Source organism: Panthera tigris, chromosome A2 (assembly GCF_018350195.1).
Source record: "Panthera tigris isolate Pti1 chromosome A2, P.tigris_Pti1_mat1.1, whole genome shotgun sequence".
Taxonomy (NCBI): domain Eukaryota; kingdom Metazoa; phylum Chordata; class Mammalia; order Carnivora; family Felidae; genus Panthera; species Panthera tigris.
The window spans coordinates 20,067,197-20,080,704 of record NC_056661.1 but is presented as its reverse complement, the minus strand read 5'-3'; the positions used below and the strand labels follow the sequence as shown (position 1 = coordinate 20,080,704).

The 13,508-nt window shown below is 37.5% G+C and overlaps 1 protein-coding gene across 5 annotated transcripts in view; it reads right to left on the bottom strand.

The window, feature by feature from the left end:
* DOCK3 (dedicator of cytokinesis 3) overlaps nucleotides 1–13,508 on the bottom strand; it is a 579,897-nt gene that overhangs the window by 57,855 nt on the left and 508,534 nt on the right. For all 5 annotated transcript variants that reach the window (XM_042979031.1, XM_042979034.1, XM_042979033.1 and 2 more), the window contains 4 exons: nucleotides 13,024–13,122; nucleotides 2,579–2,673; nucleotides 745–820; nucleotides 119–219 (listed from right to left, as the gene is read on the bottom strand). In XM_042979031.1, the coding sequence (XP_042834965.1) occupies nucleotides 119–219; nucleotides 745–820; nucleotides 2,579–2,673; nucleotides 13,024–13,122 (371 nt within the window). The remainder of the gene's footprint in view (nucleotides 1–118; nucleotides 220–744; nucleotides 821–2,578; nucleotides 2,674–13,023; nucleotides 13,123–13,508) is intronic.

The window sequence follows — 13,508 nt, the reverse complement described above, 5'->3', positions numbered from 1 at the left end:
TTTGGCTCTTTGGAAAGCTACCCAGTGAGAATCTTGTGGACTTCTGAGGAACCGCTCATGGAAACATAACCCTATCTGGATGTGTGGTAGGGAGGTGAATAAGAAACATATGTCTTACTTATCTATAATCTTCTTCCTCTTGGCTGAAGTGATGATTTCTAGCTGAAGGCTTGGCTGATTTATGAACAGAACTGCCAGGCTAAAATAAGAATTCCACACCTAGAGAGACAGAGAAAGAGAAAACTTGTGACAGCCCAAGTCCTTAACCTTGCAAGGAGAGATTCTAAATATATGGATGTAGCACAGAATTCATTTTACAATTTTAAGATTTTGGTTTTTTTCCTTTATAAATGTCTTTGCAAACAACTTTTTTTTTTCTTTCTTGACTCCTCTTAAAACCAACAGTGTTGTTTCTGGCCTAGAAAGCCTACTCCTGGATGTCTGGTTCCCGGTACCTCCAAAAGGGAGACTCTTGGGTCATATCCTAGTCATTATCAAACTTGGAAGTGGGTCAATACTATGAGCATATTAATAAAGCAAAAGCCCAGTGAGCCTGCCCCAGCTCCCAGCCACACATCTGACACCTAGCTAAGTCCATTTCAAATTCCTGACCTGAAAAATTGTGAGTAAAATAAAATGGTTGTTAATTTTAAGTAAAACAAAAACAGGAACAAAAACAGCGAGCTTGTTTTTTGGCTTTCTAGTGTTATTACAAATATAGCAATGGATCTCAGGAGCTCCTACCTTAAAGTCGAAGTCTGTCTCTGTAAAATTCTTGTGCAGTGCAGAAGACAGGTACTGGACAGTAGTGACTATAATACTGTAGTAAGGGAACAAGGCATTGGCAGAGTTAAAAGACTAACAATGGCATCTGTCAACTTAGCATCTATGACCTATGAGTAAATATCTTGAGTACAACTTGCTCTCATCTAAGATGTAACTATGAGGGAAATGGATAGATGGCAGAAACCTCACAGAAAACTGGTCTGGGAGAAATGCTCCATAGTTGGCAGGACAGCATAGAACATCAGTGGGTTCTAGGCCTGACTCTGCCATTACCTGACCTTGGTACAACTTCTGCCTGAGCCCAAGGGTCCCTCCCTATAACAGGGGTGGGGGAAGTTAGTTGGTTCTTTAAGATTTCTTCTAGTTCAAAGAGTGATTCTAGTATTTTGAGGACTTTTGGGTAATGAATGTATATAATGACTACCAGAGAACTTAGAGAATAATTTTATTTTACTTGATAATAAGCATTTATAATGATTAAATCCCTTTTATCATATACTCTTATCATATACTATTATTTTTATCTATAAGTCATTTGTTTTCAGCCTTTGGTCTAGAATATCACTCTCAATTTTAGCCTGGGCAAATACAAGGAGCAATGGGAGCCTGGCTTGCCAGAGTCAAGGGCACAGGTTAAAGCAGAGAGGAAATGAAGTGAGACAGGCAGGTAAGGGTTTGATTACAGAGGGCCTTAGGTGCCAGGCAAAAGAACGTATGTCTAACACTGACTATCCTGGCTTTGGTGCAGAAGAGAGGCAAGGCAAAAAAAAAAGTGCATTAGAGAGACCAGTCCACCAGCACAGGAAGTAACAAATTTGAAAGGTAAAAGCCTTAAAAGAAGAGGTTGTTCCTGTAGGATGGGCTGAGGAGGACCATGAAGTGCTCTGAGTAGAGCTAAGAGAAAGAAACAAAAGACAGTCAAATGGAAAATCCATGATTTGAGGAAATACATGTGCAACTTTGTTTATAACCATTTTTCTGTTCTCTATAAAATGTTTGCAATTTTGAAAAAAGAAAAAAAGTGCTCCATAAAAGATACAAAGTGGAAAGACCGTACTGATACCTTGTGAATATCTAACATAAATAATGCCACTATGTTACATGTATTGCCAACATAAAAAGCGAATCAGTGGGAGAAGGCGGAGGCTAGAAAGTGGAAACCAAGTGGCTTTCTCCTGAGTGGAGGGAAACCAGATGAGTTAGCACCTTACCACCTGCATCACTCTCCTGGTTTGCCAATTAGAAGTACAGGCTAGAAATATGAATGGAACAGGCGACTGGGGGCAGTCTAAGGGTGAATTCTGTGGCTGGACTCAGAAGTGGTCAAAGCCTTACAGCCAGGTCTTGGTTGGGTAATGAGCATTAGCTGTGGGAGGCAAGCAATATCTGGCAGACAACACAAATCAAATGAAGAGGAGGGCTTGGGATACTGCTTGCAACTAGAGAGCAACAAAGGCCAGTGGTCCATGAAACAGGTCTTCCTCAAGGAGGAACCTTCTCTGGGTATTATTATTTCACATCCTTTGTATTCCTTTTCTATATGAACCATGGCATCATCTGCCAGGCACTTAAGACTCCATTTTGAACTATCTTCAATGCTTTCTTCTTGAATTTATGGTAAACAGTCAAGTCCTGCTGATTGTGCCTCCAAACATTTTTCACATTTACCCTATTCTCTCTGTCCCCAAGGCCTTGGCAATCATCTCTGTCTTGCTTTCTCTCTGCCTCTCACACACACTCTCTCTCCTTAGTCTGAGAATAGCTCTGTTGATGCTGGTGCTTCCACACTCACTTGCTTGTGAGAAGTCTCATCACCATCCAGTCCCGAGGGAAGACACTCATCTTCATCAGGTTCCGGAACACACAGAAAATCTTCAGCAGGAATTCCTGATCCAGGAGGAAAATCTGATGTGAGATACCACCACTACTACTACAGCATGCATTTCCTCAACAGGGCTTTCCTGACCTCTAGACCATAAGAATGGGTGGAATCAGTGGGTCAGATTCCGATTCCCTTTGTGAGTTACTTCTCTTTTAGAGGACTGCATGAGAGTCAGATGTAGGCCAGATGGGAGAAGACCCAAACTGGGTAGAACAGATGCAGCTCTGTACCCACTGAGCCTAGTACCTAAATCCCAAAGCATAGGGAAAATTACAGCCCATCAGAACCGGTATCCAACTGGGTCTGTGGGTCTCATTCTTTGGGTCCTGGCCCTTGGGCACTTCATGCTAAGAATCTGCTTTCGTGGATGTTAAGAACACATTGACAGGAGAAGCACTTTAGGAATGGCAGAATGAAGACCTCCAAAAATGTGCTCCTATATGAAAGCAATGAGAATACTGGCAAAGACAGGTTAAGCAAGGACTTACAACAATCCAAAGAGTGCTATTCAAGAAAAATGGGTTGAATCTTAGTAGAACAGTGGACTTCATTGCATTTTAATTTGCCCTATTCCCATCCCCTTCTTCTTCCTACCTCCATGGTATCCTTGAAAACAAGCAACTGCAGAACCACAGTAATAGTGAAAACCAGCAGCTTAGCATTCACTAGAAGGGACAAAATGGTTTTGGAGCTCCCTCAAAAGTGCCATCCTCAGAAAATTGTTAACTTTTCTGTCTGGCAGCAACCTAGGAAATTCCCATTCAGAGAGCTTGTTAGATCTGGTTCAGAGCTTACTCAGTGAGAAGAGCCTTTTACTTGGGAGCATTTATTGGGGAAAAAAATCAGCCATAAGGATTTAACATCCCAGCTGCATGAAGAGGCCATATCAGAACACGTAAGAAAATTGCCAGAAGAGTTAAAAGAAAATCTGGGGAATGAGATATATACATATATACATACATATATATATATATATATATATATATATATATATATATATATGTGTGTGTGTATGTGTGTGTGTGTGTGTGTGTGTGTGTATAGGGACTTTGAAAATCTCTGACATATACCTGGGAATCTGGAAGTCCACACACATGTTAGGGCTGTACATATTCCAAGGAAAGACCGAAGAAACCTAATCTCTCACCCTGACTGACTTTGTGGCTCTATGAGAAGTAGGAAGTGAAGGCTAAGGCAATAATGTAAACTGCTGGAGCACTGAAGGTGAGCCCCAATACATGCATACAGACACTTAGCAAAGTATCAAAGACTTATTGGCTTAAGGCATTTAAGGAAATCTCTGTCTAGGTGTTAGCCGACCATTAAGCTAACTGAATGAAGACCTCAGTGGCTTCACACAACAAAGAATACAGACATTAAAGAATTAGTCCAGGAAAGTCACTAAACAAGCAAGTAAACAAATATCAATAACAACAACAAAACAAAAAAAAGCAACAACAACTAATCCTGGGATGTGGGGTGGGTGGGGTGAGATCTGATTTCCAGAGTTGCCACATTATTTACATTTTCCAGTTTTCAACAAAAAAATTATAAGATGTGAAATTAAACATGAAAGTATGACCCATACACAGGAAAAAGAAGTCAAGAGAAACTTTACCTGAGGTAGCTCAAATACTGAACTTACTAAGAAAAGACTTTAAATCAGCTGTTATAAATACCCTCAAAGAACTAAAGGAAACCATGCCAAAGAATTAAAGGAAAGTACAAGGACATTATCTCACCAAATAGAGAATATCAATAAAATAGATATAAATTATTTAAAAAGCATTAAGTAGAAATTTTAGAGTTTAATAGTACCATACCTAAAATGTAAATTTTGCTAGAGAAGCTCAACAGCAGATTTGAACTGACAGAAGAAAGAATCAGCAAATTTAAAAGATAGGTCAACTGAGATTGTTCAGAGGAACAGAAAGAAAAATATGGAGAGAAACAAACATAGCATGAGACCTGTGGGACACCACCAATTGTAAAAACATACAAATAATAGGAGAATCAGAAAAAGAGGAGAGAAAAAGAGGAGGAGATGTTGAAGAACTTTCTGAAGGAATATTGGTTAACCCAAATTTGATGAAAAAACTCCAATTACACATCCAAACAGCTCAATGAACTCCAGATAGGATAAGATCAAAGAAATCTATATACAGACATATCATAGTGAAACTGCCAAATGCCAAAAACAAAGAGAGAATCTTGAAAGCGACAAGAGAAAAATAATTTATCATGTGCAAATGATTTTCAATAATAGGTAACTTACCAGCAGATATGATGGAGGCCAGAAGGTATTAGAATGACATATTCAAAGTACTGAAATAACATGAACAAAGAGTCCTGAATCTAGCGAGACTATCATTCAAAAATGAAGACAAAATTAAGACATTCTTAATGTAAAGAAAAATGTAATGTAAAAAAAAAATTCTTAAGAGTAAAAAAAAAAAAACCCCAAAACTGTGAGAATTTATTAGTAGACCTGCCCTATAAGAAATACTAATGGGAGTCTCTCAGACTTAAATAAAAGTAACTTAATTGATATAAAGAAATATAAAGCACTAGGAAAGGTGACTATATAGATAAATATAGAAGATAGTATATATGTAAATTCATTTACTCTTTTCCTTTTTGATTTACAAGGCAACTGCATAAAGCAATATTTATAAAACTATGTTGATGAGATTATAATATATAAATATGTAATTTATATGACAGTAACAGCACAAAAAGGGGAAAGAACTGGAGTTTTATTGGAGCAAGGTTTTGTATACTATAAAATGAAATTGGTAGATAGTTTTAAGATGTTAATTGTAATTCCCAGGGCAATCACTAAGAAAATAACTTTAAAAATATACTAAAAGAAACAATGAAGGAATTAAAATGGCACACTAAAAATATTTATTTAACATAAAACAAGGGATAAATGGAGGAAAAGAGGGACAAAGAAGATATAAGACAGATATGAAACAAACAGCAAAATGGCAGATGTACATCCTAACTTATTGGTAATTACAGTAAATATAAATGAATGAAACATTCTAATCAAAAGGCAGAGATGGAAAGATGGATAACAAATAAACATTATCCAATTATATGTGGTCTACAAGATACATACTTTAGATTCAAAGACATAAATATATTGACAGTAAAAGGATAGGAAATATACTCAATGAAAATGGTACCCACAAGAGAGCTGGTATGGCTATATTGATATTAAACAATATAGACTTTAACAAAAACTGTCATTAGAGACCAGAAAAACCCACCATTTTATAATAACTAAAGAGCCAATATGTTTTAAAGACTTAATTATTAACATATATGCATTTAAAACAGAACCCCAGAACACATGAAGCAAAATCTGACAGAATTAAAAGGAAAAATAGACAATTCAACAATGGTAGTTGGAGGCTTCAATATACCACTTTCAATAATGTATAGCACAACTAAATAGAGTATCAGCAAGGAAAAAGAAATCTTGAACAATACTATAGACTAATTAGACCTAATAGACATATAACATAGACACTCCATCCCACAATAGCAGGATACACATAGAAGGATATATGCATTCTCTTCTCTAGGACAGAATGTATGTCAGTCCATAAAAAAAGCCTCAATATATTTAAGAGAAATGAAATCATATAAAGCATGTTCTTCAACCACTATGGAAGGGAGTTAGAAATCTATAGTAGAAGGAAATTTGGGAAAGTAAAACACATGTGTATTAGGGGGTGCATGGGTGGCTCAGTTGGTTAAGCATCCATCTCTTGATTTCCACTCAGGTCATAATCTCATGGGTTGGTGAGTTCAAACCCCACACTGGGCTCTGAGCTGACTGTGGAGTCTACTTGGGGTTCTCTCTCTGCCCCTCACCCTGCTTCAGTGTTTGCTCTCTCTCTCAAAATAAATAAATTAAAAAATATATGTGAATTAAACAATAAACTCCCAAATAACCAATGGGTTAAACAAGAAAGCACAAGTGAAACTAGGAATACTTTGAGATGAATAAAAATGAAAACATCAAATCAAAATTTATGGGATGAAGCTATGACTTATAGCTATAGTGCCTACATTAAAAAGAGATAAGGTCTTGGAGTGCCTGGGTGGCTTAGTTGGTTGAGTAGCTGACTTTGGCTCAGGTCATGATCTCACAGTTTGTGAGTCTGAGCCCCACAATGGCTGGCTGCTGTCAGCACAGAGCCTGCTTCAGATCCTCTGTCCCCCTCTCTCTCTGCCCCTCCCCCACTCATGCTCATTCTCTCCCTCTCTTTCCCTCTCAAAAATAAATAATAAAATAAAATAAAATAAAAAGAGTTAAGATCTCAAATCAAAACCCACCTTACACCTTAAGGAACTAGAGAAAGAAGAGCAAACTAAACATAAAGCAAGTAGAAGGGAATAATAAGTGAAACAGAACAGAACAGAGCAAAAAATGAAACCGAAAGTTGATTCTTTGAAAAGATCAACAAAATTGACAAACCCAAGAAAAAAGAGGGAAAAAAAAGAGAGAAAGAAGACACTATTACTAAAATTAGGAATGAAAGAAGGGACACCATTACCAATGACACAGAACTAAAAAGGATTATAAGGTACTACCATAAATAAATGTACACCAACAAATTATATAACCTCAATGAAATGGAAAAATTCTTAGAAAGATACAAAAAACCAGAATTCATTTAAAATGAAACAAAATCTGAATAGACCTATCATAAATGAAGAGATGAAATTAATAATTTAAAAGATTCACACTAAGAAAAGTGCATGACCAGATGGCTTCACTGGTGAATTCCACCAAATATTTAAACTAGAATTAATATTTGTCTTTTTGATTATATCCACTCTCAATGTGAAGTGGTGTCTTACTGTGGTTTTGACTCGCATTTCCCTAATGACTAATGAATGATGTTAAACATCTTTTCATGTGTGTATTGGCAATTTATGTATCTTTTTTTTAAATATGAAATTTATTGTCAAATTGGTTTCCATACAACATCCAGTGCTCATCCCAAAAGGTGCCCTCCTCAATGCCCATCACCCACCGTCCTCTCCCTCCCACCCCCCATCAACCCTCAGTTTATTCTCAGTTTTTAAGAGTCTCTTATGGTTTGGCTCCCTCCTTCTCTAACCTTTTTTTCCCCCTTCCCCTCCCCCATGGTCTTCTGTTAAGTCTCAGGATCCACATAAGAGTGAAAACATATGGTATCTGTCTTCCTCTGTATGGCTTATTTCACTTAGCATAACACTCTCCAGTTCCATCCACGTTGGTACAAAAGGCCATATTTCATTCTTTCTCATTGCCACGTAGTACTCCATTGTGTATATAAACCACAATTTCTTTATCCATTCATCAGTTGATGGACATTTAGGCTCTTTCCATAATTTGGCTATTGTTGAAAGTGCTGCTATAAACATTGGGGTCCAAGTGCCCCTATGCATCAGCACTCCTGTATCCCTTGGGTAAATTCCTACCAGTGCTATTGCTGGGTCATAGGGTAGTTCTATTTTTAATTTTTTGAGGAAACTCCACGCTGTTTTCCAGAGTGGCTGCATCAGTTTGCATTCCCACTAACAGTGCAAGAGGGTTCCCGTTTCTCCACATCCTTGTCAGCATCTAGAGTCTCCTGATTTGTTCATTTTGGCCACTCTGCCTGGAGTGAGGTGGTATCTGAGTGTGGTTTTGATTTGTATTTCCCTGATGAGGAGTGACGCTGAGCATCTTTTCATATGCCTGTTGGCCATCTGTATCTTCTTTGAGGAAATGTCTATTCAAATACTTTGCCCATTTTGAAATCAAGTTGCCTTTTTATTCTTGAATTGTAAGAGTTCTCTATATATTTTACATGCAAGTCCTTTAGTAGATATGATTTGTCAATATTTTCTTCCATTCTGTGGGTTGTTTCACTTTCTTGTTGGCATACTTTGAAATACATAAGTTTTTAATTTTGATGAAGTCTACATCTGTTTTTTCTTTTGTTGCTTGCTTTTGGTGTCATAACTAAGAAATCACTGCTAAACTGAAGGACACAAAGATACACTCCTATGTTTCCTTCTAAGAAGTTTATAGTTTAGCTCTTACATTTAGGTCTATGATCCCTTTCCTGTTGATTTTTAAAATATGATATGAGGTAGAGGTACAACTGTTTTTTTTTTTTTTTTGGCACAGAGATATCAAATTGTCCCAGCACCATTTGCTGAAATGACTGCTTTACTCTTTGAATTATCTTGGCAATATTATTGAAAGTCAAATGACTAAATACAAAGGTTTAGTTAGACTCTCAATCCAATTCCATTGATCTTTATGTCTATCTTTATGCTAGTACCAATTCTGATTACTGTTATTTTTTTGTAAGTTTTGAAACTGGGAAGTATGAATCCTTCAATTTTGTTTTCTTTTTCAAGACCATTTGGCTATTCTGAGTCCCTTTCATTCCACTATGAATTATAGATCAGACTGTCAACCTCTGCAAAATGGCAGCTCGAACTTGGAGAGGTCTTATATTAAAACCTGTATATCACTTTGTGAAGTACTGTCTTAACAGTATTAAGTGTTCCAATCTATGAACATGGGGTGTCTTTTCATTTATGTCTTTTAAAATCAATTTTCCTAATTATTTTATTTGTTTTTATACTATTATAAATGGAACTGGTCTCTTAATTTTATTTTTGAATTGTTCATTGCTAGTGCTAAGAAATACCATTGATTTTTGTATATTAATTGTGTATCCTGCACCTTTGCTGAACTTATTACTTCTGATAGTATTTTTTGGATGTCTTAGGATTTTCTGTAAACAAAATCATGTCATTTGAGGACATAGTTTTACTTCTTCCTTTCCCACCTGGGTGACTTTTATTTCTTTTTTGTGCCTAAATGCTCCAGTTAGATCCTCCAATATAATGAATATAAGAGGTTAGAGCAGATGTCTTTCTCTTGTTCCTGACCTTAAGAGGAAAGCATTCAATCTTTTCTTATTAAGTCTGATGTTAGCTGTGGATTTTTCATAGATGTCCTTCATCAGTCTGAAGAAATTCCCTTCTATTTCTAGTTTGTTGAATGATTATATCATGAAAGGCTGGTGGATTTTTTTAAAAAATGTGTTTTTTTAACACCCATTATGATGATCCTCTTTTGGTCCTTTATTCTATTTAATGGTGTATTACATTGATTGATTAGCATATATTAAGCCAACCTTGCATTTCTGTGTTCAATCCCACTTGATCATGGTGTATGCCTCTTTTAATATGTTCCTGGATTCTGTTTGCTAGTATGCTGCTAAAGGTTTTGCATTTATATTTATAAGGGATATTGGTCTATAGTTTTCTTTTCTTGTGATGTCTGTTTTTGGTTTCCATGTAGGGTAATACTGACCTCATAAAATGAGTTGGGTTCCCTCCTCTTCTATTTCTTGTAAGAGCTTGTGAAGGATTGGTATTAATTCTTCCTTAAAAATTTGGTAGAATGTACCAATTAAGCCATCTGGTCTTGGGCTTTTCTTTGTGCAAAGTTATAAATTATTAGCTTGATCTTGTTAATTTGTGATGTCTTTTAAGAGGGATATAATCAGGGACACTTAACTGTATAGTTTAAAAGTGTAAATTTTATGGTATGCAAATTATATCTCAATAATGCTGTCATGAAAAAAAGAACATATGTACAGAACTCTATATTTGGTGTGGTGGACTGCATATGTTCCCTCATCTCTGTTTCAGCTCAAATCCTCTAAAATGATAGTTAAGAAATACGTATGTCCACAGAGACAAAGGAAACAGGAAATAAGAACACAGTAATCAGAAGAGGTGAACAAATTTTGAAAGCTTTCATGGTGACTGACTTAATATACTTGAGAAAGATGACAGCCAAGAGCCTTTGGAAGTGATAGCAACAGGAAGCAAGGATCTCAGAAACTGTAGGCATCGCCAGGTACCTCTGTGGGACTGGGATATGAGGGCTAAAACCAGGAAGATTGATTGACAGTCTCCCTAAGATTGCTTCTGCCATCTCACGTCCCTGGGTGACCAGGCTTTCCCCATCCTGTCAGAAGACTGTGGGCTGCTCTCTGGAGTAGCTGATTACTGAGATCTGTTCTCAAGGATACAGCAACATATGAGGGTGGACATGCCAAAATGAAAATAGGCACTGATACAAAGTTTACCTGCTACACTGGAAGGTCCCCATACCCTTTGTGTTATTTGGTTCCCAAAATATTGGCAGGCTACTCCATCCCTAGGAAGGGTAAATGATTCCTCTCTCAGGAAATACACAAGTCCAAGAGAACACACCAGTAGCTATAGGAATTAGAGGATGCTCTGACCAAATGACCAGACCCTCTTTAGTCAGCTACAGGGAAGCCTGCTGGAGACAAGCCTTGCACACATACACAGCTTCTAAGTAGCACCAGAGCACTTCACTTTCAGACCCAGGACTGACATCCAAAAGTCTGTACATATAGGAGGAAAGTCTCTAACTTTTGTCTCTAACTTTGTTTCCTGAAACAAATAAAAACAGGGCAAGTTTCCAGGAAAAAAAAAAAGTGACCTGACAGTATCCAACAGATTTGACCTTGAGGAATGCTGGAAGGAGAGATTTATTACAGAGAGGTAGTAGGAAAGCCTAGCCAGATTTAAAAACCAAAAGGAAATAAGAAACATGAAAATAACAAAAGGAGCAATTAATTCCAGAAAAAAACAAAGTTTTACAAGAAAGGAAGTGTAGTAGCATAGTAGTTGGGTCACCACAGTATTTACCTAGCTGTAATAAAGAAGAGTTGATTACCAATTTAAACAAGAGTGTATGCAAACTATATTGGAATAAAGTAACCACCTATATTGGAAGAAAGAGAGGAAAGATGTGTATGTGTGTGGGGGGGGGAGGAGGAATGATACAGAAGAATCACCCTCATCTTTCATGGGAAGAAGAAAATAGATAATAACTGACAGTTAAAATTTTATTTATCATTTTTTTTGACAGTTAAAATTTTAAATGGCAGTAGAAACTTGAAGAACAGCAAAAGAGTTCAAAGTGGCTGCTTTTGGGGCAATTGGACATGGGGTCAGGTTGAGGCAGGGAACGACCATTTTATGTTATAAGCTTTGTAATATGTTTTGACTTTTAAGACCCTGTATAATTAAAAATTTAAAAACCCACAAAGTTCTGGGTATAGTGCTTGCACACAGCAGGCTTTCAATAAATGAATAACAAATTTAAAAATAAAAAATTTATGTATATATATTGTTATAAAAATAAACATTTAATTAAAAAGTAAGAGAATGATGCTAGCCTGAGCTTTTGGATGCAAATCAGTTAGTATAACACATGTGATGAAAATGCTCTAGAACAGCCAACACTGGATTTTCAGGCTCCACACCCCAGCTCAAGCACTGCTTGACTTGGATGTGAGCTTTGGGCTCTGGCTAACTTTTGGCTCACTTCAAGGCTGTCAAAGTTCATCCCTCCAAGAAGATAGGCTGACCTTATGGCAATGAGTTAATGATAACAATCTGCAGAGATCCATGTCTGTGGAAAGGCAGGCAAGATCAAATACTAGCAAGTGACGTCTAATACTTATTAACTGATACAATATGATTAATAAAGGTCATGCAAATGAAAAACAATATAATGCATTATTATGAAATGCAAATGCTGTGGTTCTGAATGGAGGCAGAGCATACAACTAAAATTTGCAATAGTTTGCTCGTCAAGGGATGAACTTAGTAAGTAGCACATTCTAAGGCAAAGACATAGCCCCAGTAGTTTGTCAGCAGTGATACCACTGGAAGCTTGGGAATGCTCCCTTGTCTGGATCATGGCCCATTTCTCTGCCCTATCTGCCCTGGTGCTCTAGATCTGGAGTCTGTAGCCAATGGGCAGTGCTCACTTTTGCTCTCTACAGGTCACTTCCAGAAATACATTTTAATGAAAAGTTGCCATTATTATTATTATTATTATTATTATTAATTATCATATAGTTATTAAACAGTGGAGTCTGATTTGCAGGGGCAAAATATAAGATGAGTGCTGAGTTCATAAGAAAGGGAAGAATTCTGGTTTGCTGACAGCTACGATGGCCTAGAGCAGTCTCTCATATAGGGACATGGTCACAGGGCTGCTATTAGTGAAAACTTGCCAGTGTTACTGAGGTCTGGGTGTGTAAGAACACTGCTGGCTTTCAGCTTTGGGAAGCCGTACACTCACAGCTGTAAAGTGGGGCTGGTGAACCCTTCACCCTAGGCAGAGCTGGTCACTTGTACTTGCTCCCCTGGCAGGAGAAAGCCCCTGGTCAGTCTTAGCTGCATGTTTCCTTTCCTGGGTGAAAAGTCAGTTCTGAGGTAGGTTTGCTGCCTACCTTGAGTTCATCTTTGCTCTGGAAGTTGTCCAGGAGGTGCTGGTAATGGGTGTCACACATCTGGCGGAGCAGCGAGAGAAGGCAGGACACATACTCACCCTGGGGACCAACCGAGAAAACACTTGGTGCAACTAATCACAAGAGCTGTGTTTCCCCAATCCACAGAGGGCAAGGAGAGAAGGAAGGGTCTGAGATGGCCCCAATGATCATGAAAGGGAAGGTGAGAACTCTGGCCCTGAAAATGAGTTTTCCTTTCTGCTAAGTTTTCTGAAGGGCTTGGGAGTTTTAATAAGACTTCTGTAGCATGGGACTAATGGTAAAACCTTAACCTATAACAAAGAAATATTGCAAAGTGAGACAGAAAGTCTCGGTTTTTTTCCTAGGAAATTTTTGGCTACACAATCCTTTGTCACTATATATTTCCAGGCCATTGTACTGAAGTTGAAAGGGATTACTCAGAACAGGGTGCTTGGCCTTCTCTGGGC